General features: G+C 53.6%; 1 protein-coding gene across 7 annotated transcripts in view; it reads left to right on the top strand.

Annotated features, from left to right (window-relative positions):
- The first annotated feature begins 3,857 nt into the window (after positions 1–3,857).
- JPH3 (junctophilin 3) overlaps positions 3,858–19,692 on the top strand; it is a 59,993-nt gene continuing 44,158 nt past the window's right edge. Inside the window, exons 1-3 of one of the 7 annotated variants that reach the window (XR_012776974.1) lie at positions 3,858–5,238; positions 5,322–5,432; positions 6,224–6,437. Coding sequence is in view for 4 of the 7 variants with exons in the window: in XM_075510979.1 (XP_075367094.1) it covers positions 4,857–5,238; positions 6,473–6,498 (408 nt within the window). In the remaining 3 variants the exon portion in view is untranslated. Of the gene's footprint in view, positions 5,239–5,321; positions 5,433–6,223; positions 6,438–6,472; positions 6,758–8,483; positions 9,292–19,692 lie in introns of those variants that run through there. The other 6 variants (XM_075510979.1, XM_075510980.1, XM_075510976.1 and 3 more) reach the window with 6 other exon arrangements.

The raw sequence follows: 19,692 nt of genomic DNA on the forward strand, positions 1-19,692 counted from the left end.
CCACCTTGTGCCGGTGGTTTTTGCCGCTGCGGTTAATTCTCTTTGCGTCCTGTGATTTCCCAATTGTATTTTTTTTTTGGAGTGAGTGTGGACCGGTGCCCTCATTCCTCTTCCGTTACGTTACCAGGCTAACGTACCCCTGGTTTGGCTGGCCAGAGTACCCCCCAGGAGCTTTTCCCTTTGAGATGGAGGTCAGCTGAGCTCGACAGCTCCATCACGGATGGCCTCACCCGGAGAAAACACAAACCTCCCTACACCACTTAAACAACCTGATATTTAATTCCACATTTAGCTGCCTTTTTCCTTTCTTTCTCTGTGAAACAGGGGCGATTTTTTTAAGATCACTTTGATGTGCTTCCCCTTCAGCATCATTTGGGCATCCCCAGGAGCTGCCTGCAATCTGTGAAGTCCTGCGAAGCCCTGCTGCTAGTGCCAAAAAAACATCCTCCCCCATGGATGGTGGCCCACTGAGTTGAGAAGCCTTCGAATCGCACCTCGCGGCTGGGCTCGGGGAGGCCAGCACACTGTCCTTCCTCCTCCTCTCCCCATCCTCTGTTGTGCTTCGCAGGATCAAATTCCCAGAAAAAGCTGCCCGCCTTCCTGGGATGCTGGAGATGTTTTTCTGGGCAGCTGGACTTTTAGAGATACATTCCGCCGTTCTCACGCTGAGGATGCAGTAGCAGCATGGATTCCTCCAGCTAATCCTCTCTCTCCCTTTGCTCTGTGGCAGGTTTTTTTCTTTCTTAAGCGTAGCCAAACTTCCCAGCAGGTTTTCTGCGAAGGCTGGGTCTCCCCGATGCCCTGCACTTGTCTTTCTGAACCACGTTGTACATCAAAACCCGTTGCCTGCCTGCATCCCCATCCCTCCCTGAGCTGCTCCGCTGGGCTATGCCCCGCTCTTTGCAGGGCCAGGCGGGTTTCTGCACACCAGGGCAGGATGGGATCCACCGGAGACCTGTGCCTTTCCACCAGCGTTTTTGTCTGCAAAGCACACCAGGAATAGGCAGGTGCTAATTTTATTCTCTGTATTTTGCATCGCTCCCACTGCCCAGTGCTATTTTCTCTTCCCCCATCCCTGCTCAGTTACTTATCATAAACTGATTTGCTTTTTATTGTATTTTTTATTGAATTGTATTATATCATTATTCTTTTATCCCGAGCGTCGTCTCACTCCCCTCATCCACACCTGCACCAGGTTATTAAAAAAAAACCCTTGACAGTCCTATCTAATGCCATCTGTACCCTTCAGGGAAATGTCTCCAGTTAGCCAAACGTACTGGAGAAATCCCGCTGCGGTTTAAGGGCAGCCTGGCTCCGGCCCCGGCGTGGCAGCGTCTGCGGAGGTCAACCCGGCGCTCGCCGGCAGCAAAAGCATCTTCCAGAGGCAAAAGCCCGCTGGTATTCGGGGCTGGTGTGAAATCTAATCTGGAATTTCCTCTCCCTCAGCCTCCCGCACATCAGCAGCACCGAGGAAATATGAACTGGTCTGGAAAGGACTCCCCAAGGCAGTAAGGACTGCAGATGATTGGAGTGTGAGTTTTTATTTTAAACTGAATCCTGAACTTTGGGTAAAGTCTGGGAAAAAAAAGATTTATTTGGGGATAGGCTCAGGGACAGCAGCACGGCTGTGTCGTGGTCGGCCACCACGCCGCGATCGCCCTGGCGTCTGTAATCGTCCGTCCAGCCCCTTCATCTGGTATTCCCACAATCTTCTTTATTTGGCTGCCAACGTGGCTTTTGGCAATTTCTGGAGCCTCCTGAAGCCCATCATCTTAAACCCTTTAATAACCAAGATGGCCCTTTCTGACCAAACCCTCCACTCCAGCCGTAGGGCAGCAAGACAGGCTACGGGCACACCACAAAGCCGAAATCAGGTGATGAACAGAAGATGTAACACATGGCTGCATTTTTAGTGTAGAAACTTCCCCCCTCATCAGACACAAAGGTGCTGTTCCTAAAATAATACTCATTTTAAAACCACGCACCATCCTGATAGCCCTGTGCTACCAGTTGTCACTAGAAAATCTCATTCTTCTCTCTGCTTCCTCAGCAGATTTTTACTAGTGGTTTCTTTTTCACCAGGTACCATTAAACATGCTGTTATTTTAAATACCTATTTTATTAGGAGCAGCATCCCACGTCGGTCAGAGGTGTATCGCACCTTGGTGCATGCACAGGCATTAGCCTCTGGTCTCTATACCCCATTTAACTCCACAGAAGGAATAGCTGGCCATTAATTACCATGCCAATTAACATGTAAAACTACTATAACCATGTAAAACTATTGAGAAATCAATAGAAGGGGGCTGGAATGTCTTTTTTTTTTTTCTCTGCCAAAATTTTTATATGGATTTAAGCAACTTCAGTTGTAGTGTTTTTCTTGGAAAGTTTGGGGTTTCCACCCAAAGTCTCTCTCCATGAAAAAAATGGGAGTTTTCCGTTGCCAAAAAATGCAGTACCTGAAGCGTGGGATTTTTAGGAAAAAAAAAAAACAACCCTCAACAAAAAACCCCAATGTATAATGTTCTCACATTCACAAAGGACACGGTGTAGTTCGAAAAAACATTTTCAACTGAAAAAAATGCTTCAGTGGGAAAATTTCCACCCACTCTGGTTGCATCTCTTCCCTCCAGCTCTGAGCGAGAGGAAGGTTTTCTTCCAGACGAGGGTGGTGATGTGTTTCAATGGACAAGAAAATGCACCGATATCGAAAAAAAGCCTGAGTGGGAAGACGCAGCCTGAAACTTCCTACTAGGTGGGCAAGCGAGGCAGGTACGGAGCGTAACCGGCCCTTCCAGTGGGGATGCACGTGCCTAAATCCTGCGGGTTTCCATTGCCAGGGTTTATACAGCTCATTTTTTGCCTTGGAGTCCTGGCCGAGCTGAGTCTCGAATCCGAGTCGATAGTCTTGGCTCAAAACTAGCACTCCAGTAACGCCGGCGGTGATGGCGGGATGCAAACAGGAGCCGGTGCGGCCGGCAGTCCTACCGGAGATTTTCCGGAGGAACCGTGTTTACATACAGTGCACAGATTTTGCTTTATAGGCACTTGTGAGCATCTTTTTAATTTTTGTTAAACAGAGCTCCCCCTTTAATACTTGTGTATTAATACACTCGCGTATTAATACAAATATATATAGGCGCAGGCACACGGACCCGCACAGACACCTCGATGCTGCAAATATTTGGCACGCTTAGAAACAAGGGGGTGCGTCGCCGGACCAAGGACCCCGTGTGCTCCAGAGGCACGAAGCGAGCTGTCGCCACTGCCTGGGGAGGATTTCATATCTTCAGCGATTCCAGGGGATAAAAAAAATAAAAAAATCTGTGGACAGGACTGGCGAGGGCCTCCTGCTGTTTTGCACCTTCCCGATGGATAGGCAGGATCCTGATGAGATGCTCTGCGATGAAGGGAAGCGACCGAGGTGTGCAGCAGCCCAGCTGGGAGGGGATACAGCCCGGACCGCTGCCATAAACCCCGAGCGGCAGCACGGCCTTTTCATGAATAAATAATTTGTGTTGCAGTTGCAGTGTGCTGGACCCAGCGCCCAGCAAAGCCCGCCCGCAGACTTGGCGTTGGCGGCGCTGAACGAGGCGTTTGGCCCTTTCCCCTCGTCCCCCCACCCACCCACCTGCAAACTGGGGACCCCCGGCTCTGGCAGGGGACGGCCGCCCCTCGTCGCATTGAAGAAGCAGCGGGAGCGGGGCGGGGGAGAGACGAAGGGATAAATAAAAACCCCGGAGCGTCCCGGAGGCGCGACGAGGTGGTGGGGGGCTGCGGGGGGCTGCGGCCTTGCTGGGGCGGGAGGCGAGGGCGACGCAGTGCCTGTCTCTTTAAATCCACCCTGAGCCAGGAGCTGGGAGATGAGGCAGAGCAGAAAGCCCAGGATCCCTGCTCATTAATAAGCAGGATTTATCCCCGTAGGGAGCCGGGAAGGAGGGGGGAGGCCGTGGGGAGAGCGGGGCGAGCGGAGGCCCTCTGCCCCCCTCCCCCGACCCCCAGCCCCTCACCCCGGCATCCGACCTCGCTCCGAGCATCCTCCGGCCGAGATGCGGGATCCGCTGGGCGAGGCGAGCGGGTACCCCCGGGAGTGAGGTTTGCTGGGGGCGGGAGGGCGGGGAGGGGGGGGAGAACGGAGGCGATGGCGGGTTTTTAGGGCGCGGGGTGCGTGCGCGTCGCCAGGGCCGGAGCGGGAGCGGCTGGGGGAGCCGAGCGGGAGGGCGGCAGAGGCACCGCATTGCTGCTGAGCCGCCGCCGCCGCCGCCGCCGCCGCGCCCGGCCCCGCCATGCCGCCGCGCCCGCCGCTCCCCCCGGCCCTGCGCCGGAGCCAGGCTGGGCGGCCGGGCAGCCCCCGGCGGAGCGCGGAGCGGGGGCTGTGAGGCGTCCGCCCTTCGGGGAGCGCTGGGCTGCGGAGCGGAGACTCGGGGTTATTTTTCCTTTTCCTTCTCTTGGCATTTGGCCTCTTTTTTTTTTTTTTCTTTTTTTTTTTTTTTCTTTTCCCCCCACCCCCGTTCCCTGCCTTGGATGGTTTTTAGGTGGAGTCGTTTGCACCAAAACCCAATAGCTGCTGCTGTTCTTGCTGCTATTTTTTTTTTTTTTTAATGATACTGTTTCCACAGCAGGGGAAGAGAGAACTGATCCTGAACATACTCCCAGAGAATGAATAATCACAAGAAACTGGCTTAAGCAGCTCCCTGGATCTGGTGCATGATTTCGATTGAGTTTGATTTGATTTGATTTTTTTATCTTTTTCCCCCAGTCATCGTTCGCATTTTATTTTCTGCATTTCTTTTTTTTTTTTTTTTTTTTTTTTTTTTTTTTCACCTTTTGGGGGATTTGCAAACCGAATTACATGCATGTCCAGTGGGGGAAGGTTTAATTTTGACGATGGAGGGTCGTACTGTGGAGGCTGGGAGGACGGAAAGGCTCATGGCCACGGAATCTGTACCGGCCCGAAGGGTCAAGGTGAATATTCGGGCTCCTGGAGTCACGGCTTTGAGGTGCTGGGGGTCTACACTTGGCCCAGCGGCAACACTTACCAGGGCACCTGGGCGCAGGGCAAGCGCCATGGCATTGGCATGGAGAGCAAGGGGAAGTGGGTGTACAAAGGAGAGTGGACCCATGGATTTAAGGGACGGTACGGGGTCCGAGAATGCACTGGAAATGGGGCCAAGTACGAAGGCACCTGGAGCAATGGATTACAGGATGGCTACGGGACAGAGACCTACTCGGATGGAGGTAGGTGCTGCATTGATACCTTCCCGGCCGGGGCGGGCGGTGGCGTGGGGGTACGAGCCTTCGTACAGGGACCCTGGTTTTAGGCTGGAGTCTGTGTGAGTTTGCAACCTGCTAGCTTGGAGCGAGGGATGCTCATACCCCGCAGGAGATAAGGAACCAGCCCAGCACGGCATCAGCCCAGCTCTTTGCCACAGGTAGCCCCATATGTTCAGTTGGTCTCTGGGTGCCCGGTCCTCCTCTCCCCCCTCCTTGACCAGGCTTTTTGGGGAGGGGAGCTGGCTGCGCTGGTGGGAGGATGCCCAGCTCTCGCCCAGGAGGGGTTGGAGGACAGGGTGGGCCAAGCCGTCGGGAGACGACCCAAGTTGCACGTGGGATTCGCAGTTCTGCACCGCTGGAACCTGTAGGATTTGTATCGAAGCAACCCGGGGCAGAGGGGAGGTGAGCGTGTGGGGTATCCAGGGCAGATGGGTGCAGCCTGGCTGCTGCAAATGCTTCCAGCGAGGGGCTGGGGTCTTTGCACGCCCTGCAGCCCCTCCAAACGCAGCCCCACGCTTAATAATACCAAGCAAAAGACTTTAATTCAGACAAGAGCCTTACATTCCTAGTTTACGGCTTAATGCTTAGCGTAGGGGCTCAGAGGGATCACCAAAGCTATTCTCTGCCGTCAACACGGCTTAACGAGATGTTGAGGGGAAAACAAGAAAACCCAATTGGAGCGATCAAAAAAAAATTGCTGGACTAACAAGCTTTAAGGCCGAACTAGGAGAAACAGCTGGTGCTGTGCTGTAAGTGGCTGTATCATCCTCTCTCGTGTTTTGTGGCTACTTCCATCTAAATTGCCACCATAATACGAGGCAGGCCTACCTGCCAGCAGCCGGGGGCATTGGGCAGCACTGCCCCGTTGTTTTCCTGGCAAATGCGTCCATCTAAAGCAGGCTCTTTTTGTTGTTTTGGGGTTTTTTTTGAAGATGTTATCGTTTTCCAGGACTGCTACGTTAAGGAAATTGCAGCGTTGATGAGCTCCATCGCAGCCTTCCTGAAAGGTGCTGCAAGACCTTTCTCTAGAAAACCCAGTTTGCTTGTGATTATACAGGGAGGCAAGATTAAACGTTACCTGCAGTTGCTCTTTTATGCTCTGGAAGGGAGAGGTGGAGAGATCTCTTGATTTTTAATGATAATTTTGTGCTGGTGGCTTTTTCCTAAAGGAAAATATAGCTGCAACCTTTTGTTTCAGCTGCCTGGAATAATGCTGGGGTCTGAGCTGGAATCTGCCGAGTGTGTGTTTGCAAGCCATCGATAAACCCCAGCAGTCCTTCAGTTGAGAATAAAGCTTGGTCAGAGAATAATCGCGGTCTCCCACTTTCAACGCGGTCAAGAGGGGATGGGGAGGGGTTTCTGCGTGCTCCCAACGCAAGTGCCGTCTCCTTGCTCCCCTCCTGGCACCCAGCCTCTGCCGGGGAGGTTTGCAGGAAGGCGGACAGAAGTCTTGACAAACTACAAGTCTCCCAGGGCTGGGCGTTGCAGGGCTGGCCCTGTCCCCGGGCACGCACGTGCCCCCACCCCGGCACGCTCCCCATCAACTGCAGCGCAGCGGCTCTTTGGGAAACCTGGGGAGCATCTCCAAATTGGGGTGGCTTACCAGCAGTTTCACCGTTTCTGAGAACCTACCAGAAGCAAAGAGCTTTTTCTTCCATCTTGTCAGGCCAGCCCGGCTTCTCGGTGTTTGGGGACCAAAAAGCTATATTGCAAGTTTATCATTTTAGGAGGAGGTAAGAGGATGAGGAGGAGGCAAGGGCAGGGTCTGTAGCACAATGCTCCACCCCAGGGACTCTGCAAACCATCCTAGGAGGAGGGGGCGGCCGTGCTGGGGAGATGCAGAGCGATGGTACCCGTGGCCAAGCCCATCCTGCTGCCAGGAGCAGGGACGGGCCACGCACGCCCCGACCGGGCTCCTCCACCCCAGCTTTTCCCCCATTTCAGTTGGGCAGTCACCACGGAGTGACTCAACCCAGCTGAAACTGCACTTTCACCAACTCGGTTGCAAGTACCCAGGGGCCACGGCCCTTTCCCAGTTGCCTGGCTCCATTCTGGGTGGAAAACATCAAAGTTGGGCATCTCCAGCCTTTTGGACACCGAACCTGAATGAACTTTGTGCGTTTGGATACAAGAAGCTGGTGTGTGCAGCAGCTCTGCTGGAAGGGTGGCTGCGTAGCTCTTGCACAGGGGAGGCAACTGTTGGGAAGGATGTTTCTCATTAATCTATTCAAGTTATTACCTTCATCAAACTGAAGTATCCTAGAATCCTCGCCCCAGCATCTGTCACTTGCCACCCACAGATAAATATTCATCCCTTGCATATTTTTTTTTTAGCACATCAACCAGGGCTAGGGAATGGGTCCCTAAATGCGCAGCGAGGCTCAGGAAGCGAGATGCCCCAGAATTCATGGGTTTCGCTCCAATTTTACCATTTCCTCGCACAACGGTGGGTAAGGCAAATCTTGACACTCCACCAACCGTTGCCAGCGCTATCTCGGGGAGCGATATTTTGCGTGACTGATGCACACGTGTTGATGCGTTGGGCTTGGACGTAGGGTATGGCATGCGGTGGCCTGAGCCACGCTGCCACCCCCCCCCCCTCCGCCACCGTCCTGGCTCTGCTCACCGCCCCGGGTACCGTTCCCCCCCCCACGCCGGGTGCTCACGCCTGCCACGCGCACACGCATTGCACGCTTCCCCCACATGCAGCTTGCAGATCTCGCACCTCCCACGCGGACACACTCATCGCCATGCACACACGCCTCTCCTCCCCACGCCGAGACGCCGCTTTGCCCCTCCGCTCGCATACCCACACGCACGTGGTCTGCCCCCAGCCCGGCACCAGCGCTCTCTGACCCGTGCACGCGCCGGATGAATGCAAACCGTGTTCCCTGAGCCGTGCGGATACGTGTCCATCAATGCAAACCTATCGCACAGAGCCCAGATAAGCAAATCCAGCCTCGCTCTTCCCCTAGGAGCCCACACTTTGCCAAATCTCCCTGCCACCGCTGCACGCCCGACCCACAGCCCTGCACCTGCGGCACACGCGTGCACCGACCTGTCTTTCCCCTGCGCTTGCGCACGCACTCGGATCCCCCCAAACCATGATACTGCTGACATGTCCTTATCTTTCTGCCAAAAATCCCTGCCACCTCCTGCCCCCATCCAGAAGCACCCTGATATTACATAAAGCAGGCTGCTGAGGATCGCTTCAGTTGGGTGCTGGAGTTGCACCGCTCCTTTGCTGGGCCTGATTCAGCCCGGCTCCAGAGCGGGAGCAGGATTGCTCCCTTGCTTCAGGTCAAAGGGGCTGCATCCACCTGCATCAGCACCGATGGAGCCGGAGCCGCTGCCATCGCCCTCGCTGGAGCTGGTGGAACCTCTCTGGAGCAGAGGGTTGGAGACCTCCTCCCATTGAAGACCCTCTGCCGAGCAGGGCTGGAGATCGGGAGACATCTCAGCTGGTTCCTGCCTTTCTGTAACTCCACGGATGCTTTGGAAATACTCAGTGATTTTACCCTGGGGACAGTTTGAGTTGTAACTGCAGGCTTGCCATGGGAATCCTAGGGCTGTGCGTTGGGTCTGGGTTTTGCTGCCGAAACCGTGGTTGTGGGGGTGGATAAGATGGGGTGGGTGAAGGAGGCCCCAAATCTGCTTTTGCCCTTTCCGTCCCTGCCAAAGCTGTTTTTCTCCTCCCTCCACCTCTCCCCAGCTGGGATCCGGGACCGGACCGGGGCTCGGGGAGGGGACCAGCCCCTCTCTCAGGTCCCCGCTGCCCAGCCAGCCCGTGGGGAACGGCTCTCAGCGGTTCCCAGGACTGGAGGTGTCCACGGTGCATCGGGACCGTGCCGGGTCCCTCCTGCTGCCACCCTCTCGCCCCATCCCGGGTGCCCACGTGCTCCACGCAGCTTTGTTTCTCGGGAGGGCTACCCCAAAACGGACGGGCCGTCGCATCGCGGTGTTCATCTTGTGTAATCCTCCGTGCCCACTCACCTAAATGAATCATCCCTTTGATAGGTGAGTGAAATATAATTAGTGTTTTCATTGTTAGCACCATGTGAGTAGGCAAGTGGGTTTTCTTGGCCTGGGCTGGGAAATTTTTGTGCTTTGCAAGCGATGGGGAGAGGGAAGCGGTGCGGTGGGATCTGCTGGCGTGGGCTCTCTCGCAGCCTGTCCTGCCCGGGCAGGACCCACAGCGGCTCCGTGTCCCACTTTTCCCACCTCTGCAGTGGCACCGGTGACACCTCCAGCCGCTCTCTTAGCAGGTGCAGCAGGAGCTACCAACCAAATGGCTTCGAAGTGGTTGAGGAGATGAAAAACGTGCGATATTATGCAAAAGCAGGCCCCTTGCCAGTGTAAAGGGTCGGTCCGGGGGGATGGACCGGGGATGCTGCGGGGGGACCTGCCTGTCGGGGAAGGGGCCGCAGCCCCCTCGCCTGAGCCGAGCAGTGGGTTTGGATGAAGCACCGCCGGCCGGTGCCGCTAAGGGCAGCGGCATCACCGAGAGCTGCCTCGTGCCTCTCTCCGTACCAGGGTTTTTCACAGGTTCCTCTACAGCTGCAGGGAACCAACTAGCGAGGGCAAATCGTCATGCGATCTATTCATAGCGCAGATGTCAGAATTACCTTAAAAGTATCGGGTCTCGTCTTATTTTGCTGCCGGGAAGGAACTGTTGATGCACTTTAAATAGTGGGTGGAAACAAACAAATACAAATGTGCCCTGATCCCTGATCCTCCCGGTTCCTGCAGAAGCCAGACACAGCCGTAGCTGGTCCTCACAACCCCCTAAGAACCTGATGATGAAAAAAAAGCTACAAACTTTGTTTCTGAAGCATCTCGCTATCTAGATTTGGTACAGAAGATGCTTGCAGTGCGACAGTGGTTACAGGAGAGCAATAACTGAAACATCAGCACCCGCTGAACATAGAAAAATGAATCAAAATACTAAATGAAGATTCTGACCAGCGTCATTAAAAATAAATGATATTAACTCATGGTAATTACTTATCTCACTGGAACATGCTGCTTAGTTTCAGGTACAGCTCAGGACAGAGGAAGAAGGATTTTGACCCCGGGGAAAAGTACATGAGATAGAAATTGCCAGACAGGCTTAGATCCTCACTCCATCTTCTCGAGTATTTTATCCGGCGTGTGATGCTCCGGGGGACGGGGTAGGACCCCGACCTTGGGGCAATCCGACCCCCTTACACGCCTCTCCCTGAGCCATAATGGAAGGTGCCTTAAGTCCTGAAGCCCAGTTTTAATATCCTTGCACTGGGGATGCTGGGGTGGGTTTCTCATGGCTTTTAATGCAAATCGCAGGATATTTGCATGTGGTTTGATATCCCATGGGGCTCCTCGTGGTTGGGTGACATCTGCTCCTGTAGCTGAACATTTTTTTTTCCTTGAAGCTCCAGCTTGTGGAACCATGTGATTTTGCAAGATTTCCAGCTTCATTTTTGAAGCAAGGTTTCCACCCAGACTATTGCAGAAAAGTCATTCTTACAGGCTTGGAAACCAGTAGACGAGAGCTAAAAATGCCTTCTGTTTAAAAATGCCTTGATTTTAAAATGAACCTGATTAATTTTGAATGCTTTGAATCAAGTAACGCTGATGTAGATGAATGATCTGTATTAATGTAGGCATGACTTGAAGATACAGAAGCCGGGCAGGATGGGGTTGGTGATGGTCTTATAGGGAGCAAGACTGTGGTTTAGCATCTGTCTTGTGAGATTTTGCAGTTTTTGCCCGTTTGGAGTCTGGCTTTGGCATTGACTGAAGTCCTGACCAAGAAAGGATTTTTTTTTGCAGGAGTTTGCAATACTTACAGGAGAGTCTTGATGCCTGCTTGCCCCTGCAATCAGCTGTTGAACTGACAATTAAAGTCTTTGTTAACAAAAAGGGGGAGCTTGGAGAAAAAAACCACTTGAATGGCAAGTGTTTATATTTTGGGGGTTGATATTGGCTTTTCAAAGAGAGATTCTGGCCTTTGAATCAAAAATCCTTAAAAATTGCAATCGATGCGTGAGCATTCCCTTAGAACAGCCACTCCTTTCCCAAAATTATTCCCTGAAGAGGTTCCACTTACTCTTAACATACAGCAGAGCATCATGAATTTTCATGAATGAGTGAACAGCCAGAGCAAGGTCCCTAAGTTTGCAGATATTCGCACCAAGATGATCACTATAAAGATATGTTTTCCTGCTCAGGGCATCACTGGGTCTGCAAGGTGTTTCCCTAGACTGAATAAGGGATTGATCATTTATTTCACAGAAAATAAATAAACCCTGCCCTCGCCTTGTCCCGTCCTGTCCATCCCCGCTCCTTGGTGCAGCTTCGTATCCCCAATCCACGGGGAGCTCAGCCTCATCCCACGTGGGTGAGCATCTCCCACACCTCGCAAGGGATGGAGCCCCCCGGAACCCGGCGCCGGCACGCCGCGCCGTTTGTGAGCCCTGGAGAATTAGCCCTTATTCCTGCGAGCTCTGCTGAGAACTAGGGTGAGATCACAGAGTTTGCGATGAGGATTAGAGCGCTGGAGGATTAACGGACTAAGCATTAGCCCGATTTCACTCTGCTTTGTGAGAGGAGCACATTAGCCATAATAAAGGTGCTGAGCGAGATGTTAATGTGTTTCGCATCCCTCGTGCTAAGGCCTCCTCCCAGTTTTGGCCCCAGTCGGTGGCCGAATCCACAGGGATTCAGCTGCCCTGGGCAACATTACGGGCCCCGTTTCAGCCAGGGGATGATGCTCCCTTGATTTTCCCTGGCTCCGGCAGACCCGGCGCTTCCCACTCCCAGGAAGACTAGAAATTTCTTTCTTTGGTTCTTTCCTTTTGAAAAGCTGTATTTCCCCTGATTCCAGGACCTGGCGCTTTAAGAAGAATCGCGACCGGCCTGAGATGCATTATGAGCCCCATCAGAATGAGCGATGCTGAGATTTGATTGCCATTATAATGGTTTGAGCATTTGTGCAAATGCTGGCTGGAAAAGGCAATTACTAATGAACGTTTTCCTGCACACGGTGGAGAGCAAATTGAGTTTTTCCCCCTCGAAGCACATAGCCAAAGTGCCTCGGAAGCCGTTGTCGGGTGAGCCCGAACGTAGTCGTGGGTCTGGGGGGGATCTGGGGGGATGCTCCTCTCGCAGATGTTATCCGAGCTGAATTTCCATATGTCATTTTTCTGGAGTGGCTTCTCCTTAACATTATCGGGGCACGTATTTATCACTGGCCAGTCCCTGTGGAAAACGGCTGAATCCCTGCAGCTGGGGTTATCTTCAGAGGTAGGACATCAGCTTCGGGGCTTTGCCCTGTTCCCTGCCCTGCTGTAGTTTTGCTGTAGGCTGTGCAAAGCCAGTTCGTGCCCGCAGGAGAAGGAGGCACACGCCTCATTTCGTTGGAGGAGCTCGTCTTCCGTCGCGCCCCGTGCCTCAGTTTCCCACCTGTAAGTGCGATACCATGATGCACGTTAATGTTTGCCAGTGAGGGAAGTAGCTTCATTCTGCTGATCTCCTGATTGCAAAGTATCTTTGGGGCAGGCATCGTGGCAATGAGAATATAAAGGACTCCCCGTGTTTTGGATGGGGCCCACGTCCCCCAGATGAGCATTCTCGCCACATGTGAACCCGCCTTTCAGATGATTTGCCCTATGGAGAACGGCTGAGCAATCCCTGTTCTGTGGGATTTCAGCCAGAGTTACTTTATGTTGTTATTTGCAGCCACAGAGGAGGAGGCAGATTCCCTGGCTGGGGCGTGAGGCTGTATAAATCCCTCTCCCCTCTCCAGCCCCTGGCTCTTGCTCCGGCAGAGCTGCCCAGCAAGGCGCTGGCAGAGCCCTGCACCCATCTCTACCTGGTTGCAAAGTGATCCCCTGCGGTACGTCACCCAAACCCAGCAGCTCCACTGGGTCGTTTCCTTAGACGGAGGGTCCCTGCCATTTAGCTTTGAAAAGTGCAAGCTAACCATGCTGATATGAGCTGCAGACTTGTAATGATTTATTATTTGTTGAGCCCCAGCAACAGACTTAATGCTGCCCAGCACCCCGGCAGTAGGAAAGCAGCCCGTGACAGCTCTGCTCTAGTCCTCTCCTCTCTTCTCCCTGCTCTGCTCTTCTCCCTTCTCCTTTCCCTCTTCCCCTTCTCTCCTCCACGGATGCCTAGACCTCACCGTGCCCATCACGTATGTATGTATCCTTGCATTAAGCAATATGACTAACATCCATCACGTGTTCCTGCCTGCAGATTATATTTACATGTTCAAAAATCCATACTTTATTTCTTCCCCTGTGTAAGCAGTTACCAGAGCATATTTTTGGCAAATTAGCAGCCACAGCAGAAGCATCTGACTGTGTTTTTAGCATGGCTTGGCGATGGCCAGAGGCATGGAGAGCCTTGGCAGGGCTGAGGGGAGGTTATTTGCCACTGATGCCGTATCCATGCGGCGTTGCACACATGCACCGTCACTGGTTCCCACCTTTCCCGGTGGGCAATGCAGGTGGCAAGTCCTAGACCTCCGTATCGTGCCAGTGTGGAATTTAGGTGAGCATCTGGGGGACGATTGCTGCTCTCCGACCGGCAGCTGGGGACGGGGCAGGGAATGCAACGCCTTGTCCTGCTGCCAGGAGTGATAGCGCAGGAAGGACGGCTCTTGGGATGGCTTGGCAGCAAACGTGCACCCATGTGCACGCTCGGAAGGACCCATACATGCAGGCAGCGTGTTTGGGGGGACCATTTTTACCAGCGAGGTCCCCTGACTGCTGGACATCACCTGGGGTGGCCAACAAGGATGTCCCCATCATCACACCATCAGGACTGAGGCTGAATTAGCATCCTCCAGTCCTCTCTTTTCTCTCGCACGTCTTCTCTTTGGGATAGATGTTTCTGAGATGCTAAACATGATTTTTGCATGAATCCTCCCTGGGCCTTTCTGATAGCGAATAGCTGGAAAGTGATATGTGTAAAACTTGCTCCTTCTGTCGTAATTCAAGAGAGCGGCCTAATTATTGCCATCGGATGACTTTAATTAATATGCTGCAGAGTTCAGAGATAAGGGGGGTGGGTGAGCATACCAGGAAGGATCCTTCACAAGATAAATTAGCAATTTGCAAGGCCTAATTACTTCAGCTTGGTTCAGAACAGTGGATGGGCACTTTGGACAACTCAGACCTCGTTCCCAAATTTCACTGAGCGGCGAAAGCGAGCTGGGAGGTTTGGATCGCTGCTGTTGCTGAACACGGTCACCATACCAGGCGGAGCTGGCTGTGCCTCAAGGATGGGACAGAGGCTACGGAGAAACCTGCCCTTTGAAGCCCACTGCTCCCATGTTCTGTGAAAGCCGGGGTAGCTGCGCCCGTGTCGCTGATCATTTTAGCTAACCTGGAAATAGCTTGCATTGACCCATGGCAGTAGGTTATTTGTATTTTTTTAACTCTTTTCTTTTTCAACTATTTTTCTAAGCATTTGACTTTTTCCGAGGTCATGTTGTGATAATAATATGTATGTGTCCACGGGCCTCAAAACGCTTGACAGCATCCTAAATAACTGCTTGAGTTTCTCCGTGCGAGAAACTGAAGCGGAGCAAGGCAGGGCAGGTCTGTGCAAACCTCCCCGTGTGCTTTACCCCGTGTGCTTGCCAAGGGCTTCGTCCTGCAGGACACCGAACCGGCCGTCTCGGTGCGGGAGAAGCCTGCGGGCAGCCTTCAGTCCATAAAAATTGTACTTAATGGTGTTCCTGGACCGGAGCCAGAGGGCTCAGCAGCCTGCAGAATGCCAGATCCTTGGGTACGGGGGGAGGGAGGAAAGAAAATGCAGCCATTCCAACCCCCAAAATCCTGACTTCTGTCTCCTTCCAGTGCCACGGTGAAGACGGATCAGGTCTGTATCCAAGTGAATGATCCCACCCTCAGCCAAGGGAAGCCCCACGTATGTTGCTGGGCTGTGAGCAGCTCATCTTCATCCCTTGGGGCTTCTCCCTGTATTGTTCAAAATCCACCTATTGCTCCGGCGTGCCCTAAGGTGATGCTTATTTGTCTGAAAGCCGGACTCCCCCGGGCATCGTTGTTGGTCTTCGCCATCCCTCCGTAAGCAGGGGAGGACTGCGGGTGCCAGGCGGCCCCTCGGCTCGGGGCAGCAAGCGGCAAAGCTGGGCGCTTTCCACCCGGTGGTATTTCTCACCATCACCTGCTGAGTGCAGCCCTGTAAGCCACCTCCATCTGTGCCAGAAAGGCCATTTTCTAGATGTTTCAGGTTTCCTTTCCCTCACCGTTTTGCTCTGATGTGCGAAAGGCACCTGGTACGGAGACAACTGGCATCAATGAAGTGACTCTTCTTCTTGCTGGAGGTGTCAGGCTGGTGTGCTGCATGTGGGAAGAACAAGCCATGAGCTGGTTGCCCCTTCCCAGCCCTGGTGAAGACCTGGTCTGCAAGAGCGAGCAGCTCCCTCTGCGGTCCTGGGCCCACGAGCACCCATGCGAGCCCCGCTGCAGTGGCTGTACCCCGGGGAGATGAGATGGAGATGGAGATGGGTCTCCTCCTTCCCTGCTCCCCAGGAAAAAAAAACCCAAAAACTAGCAAAGCCAAGGAAACGAACGGAAACCCATCGTTCTTCCTGGTGTCTGTAATGCCTCCCATCCTCCCAGAGCACTTTGCAAATAGGAGCTAATTAGTCTTCCCAACACCCACTGCTGGAGTGCCGCTGTATTATCCCTGTTTCCAGCAGGGAATGTGGAGATGATGAGGCTTTGCACAGGGTCCCGCTCACCTCCCTGTTTCTGCAAGGTACAAACCAGGGCGAACCCTGATTTCAGGGATTTTGGCATTATGGGCACCACAGGAGCAGCCCTGCAGACTCTCTGCTCTCTTCCCAGAATGAATTTCAGCCTCCTGAGCCAAATGCTGAGAAAGCGCTGAATAACTGCAACAAATTAGATTACTTTTTGTTACTTATCATTTCTCAAAACGTATGATCTTCTGCTGAAGCATCAGGAATGATGCTTTGGAGGCCAGCGACTTCCCACTTTCTGCTTTCAGCCTGGCTGGCTCCAGCCAAGGATGGGGCTCCGCATGGTCCTCAAGGCAATGGAAATTCCTGCAGGAGTTTTAAAAGCTGTTTGGAAACGACCCAGCCTTGCTCCAAGGGGAGCCAGCCAAAAAAAACCCCCACCACAGGCTTAAGAACTCAAGTGAAAATGGCCATTTGCTTCTCTCCTTGTTTCCATCCCATCCCGACTTTCCTCGTCTTTCTTGCGAGCCCGTTTCCTTTCTCACGCTCCATCTGCTCTATCTGAAAGAGGAATATTCTCGCCGATCCATTTTGCAGGATGACTTCAGTTATTTTGTCTTTTCCAACCTATATGATTCTGTGATTCTGTGATTCTGTGATTTTCTCCCAGCCTCAGGTTATGCCCTCTCCTTATCTCCGCTCCATACGCGTGCACGCGCGTGGCCACATCCCCACCCTTCTTGGCATCTCCTTTATCTTGGCCAAATCCTGCTGGAGTGGTTACACCAGGAGTCAAGAAATCTTCCCCTGGGGTAAAACTGCGGCGAGCGAGAGCACAACCTGCTTATTCCCTCGGGCTCTGATTTTGCTGCCATTACGATAAATGGCAAAATTCCCGTTCCCAGGGCAGAACCAGGCCCTCTTTTCAGCAGGATCATGGTGGTGGCTGAGGTTTCTTGGCTTGGCTGTCCAGTTCTCTCCTATCATGCATCTGCTCTTGTCCACGACTTCCACCCAGCCCTAGCCCTGGCCGCACAGCTCGGCTGCCCGCAGCTGCCTGCACGATGCTGCCCTGACTACGTAATGGATGCTGCATTTTCCCTGATGCAATCACTCCATTAATCTCATGCGATTAATGCTTCGGGAAGCATTTTGCAAATATTGATAGTAAGGAAAGAGCTACAACCCAGAAACAGTTGCTGCTTTGGTTGTATTACCATAGTAAGTCACAAATTACCTAGCTCAGGAGGATTTTCTTTCTGTGTCCAAGACTTTTTTGGCTGCTGTTTGTCCTTTTTGCCCAGTGCAAAAGGGCCACGCAGAAGGGGGATGGATATTTGTGGCATCTTGGAGGCATCCGTAAGCGTGACCTGCATGGCTGGGGGGAAGAGGCTGGCACATTTTCCTCCCCAGCAATTCTCCTCCATCACGGTGGCTTTGCCTCTTTGCCACAGGGCCCCGGCTTGGGCAATGCAATCAGCTTGTGGCCAGGATTGCAGTAGTGTCGGCTTGCTCCCTGCTTCCCATCCCAACAGAGGCGTGTTCCCCTCTTGTGCACAGTTAAAGAGGGTGTCTGCTCTCCTGCCCCGACCCTGGGAGGTGCTCAGCACTCTACATTTGCGCTGAGGTCCTTGAGGACCTCCGTTCGGCACCTCAGCAGATCAGTCTGGGGACCTTTTGCATCAGACGCGTTCATCCTGTTACACCCAGCCCCATCCTCCGGTCCCCACGGCACGGGCTTCCCGTTGCATGCTCCCTTTTCAGCTCCCTAGCTCTGAAACAGCTACAGCCAGTCCATCCTGGCACGTAAAGTGGAAAAATCATAAAATCCTGTTTCCTCTGCAGGGAGAACGAGTCTCCCGGCTCCTTGTGAGATTAAGCTTTGCGCATATATCTGCAAATGTTAGGGGCAGGGGTTAAGCTGAGCAGTGCAAGGGGAGGCGGTGACAGTGCTTAGCAATGCAGATCAGATGGCTCTGAGACCTTCCAGTATTCATGGCCAAATCCTGGGATATTTAGGGGTTTAAAACATAATGAAGTCGGATGAAGGAAGGAGTGCAGTTTGGGTGAGGAAGGACAGATGAACTCAGCTCCCTGGAAGGAAGCTCTTTGATCTGCTGGTGGCCATGAAGGTGGCCAGATGTCTTGGTGGCCATAGGGGAGGTGACTGTGCTCTCCTAGGCAATGCCCAGAGGCAATCCATGCTGCTGCCTCCAGCGGGGGAGCAATCAGGAGAGCAATGACACCCATGAAAGCAGACTTGGGGTTTGGGGTTTGGGGTTTGGGTTTTGCTCTCTGCTGGGAGCTGCTCCATGATGCTGGGAGGGGAGAAGCAGGATGGGCCAGCCGGATGGGATGGCTCCTCAAGTCCTTGCATCCTCTGCTTAGAAAAATCAGCCTTGCCAGGGAGATGCAGCGATTACTCCTGGCAGCTGTGCAATTCTAGGAGTAGGTTTTAAGGCCGTGCAAAGATGACGGCTTCCCGGGCACCTCTGCCTTGCTGGAGATACGCACAGGAGCTCGCTGCAGTTGTAACCTGCTGTGACCAATTTGCCGCCTCTGCTCCAGCTGAGACGCGCTGTCACGCCTGCTCCGAGGGCTTTGTTCTGCTCTTTGTCGCTGCCTCTGGTTTTCAGCAAAGGGCCGTGCTTGCTTTACGGTGCTTCGGTTTAATCCGTTTTTTTATTTCAGCTGCAGATTTGCTAGGAGACGGGGAGGGCAAGGGACCTGCCTGGGGCCAGGGACCGAGTCAAGTGATTCAGCCAAGGGAGACGGATTCCGGGACTTGGGCAGGGCAGGCTCTGACGGATCTTGTGCAGGACCTTTTCTCCCTGTCCCCTTGCCCACACTGGCATCTTTCCCTGAAACCCCTTGAATCCATCTCTAGAGGAAACAGGAGGCTGAGCACGGGGCGAGGGAAATCTCTCTCACCCAGCTCCTGCCCATCACCCCCAGCAGGGTGTTCTGCAGAGATGCTCTGGGAAGGAGCCAGAAAGGGGAGAGAGACGGTGCCAGGTCTGCAGGGGATGGACAGACGGCTTGGTGGGCTCTCCGCTGCCAAAGGCACTATTCCAAGGTGCCACTGGGCACAGGGAGAGCCGTGGGTGCACGGTATCGGTTATTGCCTGTTCTTGAGGACACCAAAGTGGGCTGCAGCGGGGCAAGCCAGGCTCACTGCTCAAATCCAAGCAGAGGACATGTCCCATGTCTCCACTGAGCTGTTTGCCTGCCATCTTGCCGGTTGTCCCCCATCCTTCTCCCCGCCAGCGCTGCCACCACCTCCTCGCCCTGCCCTGCCGGCGCCTGCTGTAATTCCAGCGCTCTGCCTCCCTCCCCAGTGCTAATCCTATAAACCCTCGGTAAATCCTGCCCACCTGGCCCTGCCTCTCCATGTTCCTTCTCTGAGGTAGTCTTCGTGGGGTCCCCCAGCGTGGGGCAGGCATTTTTTGGGGGTGCACAAGGCTGTCACTCAGGTAATGTAGCACCTCGGGGGGTTGCTTGCATTGGAGCACCAGCAAGGATGCACGAGCCCCAGGGGGGGTTGTGCAAAGCACTGGTGGCTATTAGATAAGGCAGCTGATGCACCCCAAAATGCCCCCCAAAACGTGCTTGGGTGCTGGTTTCACGCTCTCGATAAGCAGATCCTGTGCTCAGCGTGAGCTGCGCCAGCACGTACCCATCTCCACGGCTACCGCTGA

The sequence above is a fragment of the Mycteria americana genome, chromosome 8 (assembly GCF_035582795.1).
Source record: "Mycteria americana isolate JAX WOST 10 ecotype Jacksonville Zoo and Gardens chromosome 8, USCA_MyAme_1.0, whole genome shotgun sequence".
Taxonomy (NCBI): Eukaryota; Metazoa; Chordata; class Aves; order Ciconiiformes; family Ciconiidae; genus Mycteria; species Mycteria americana.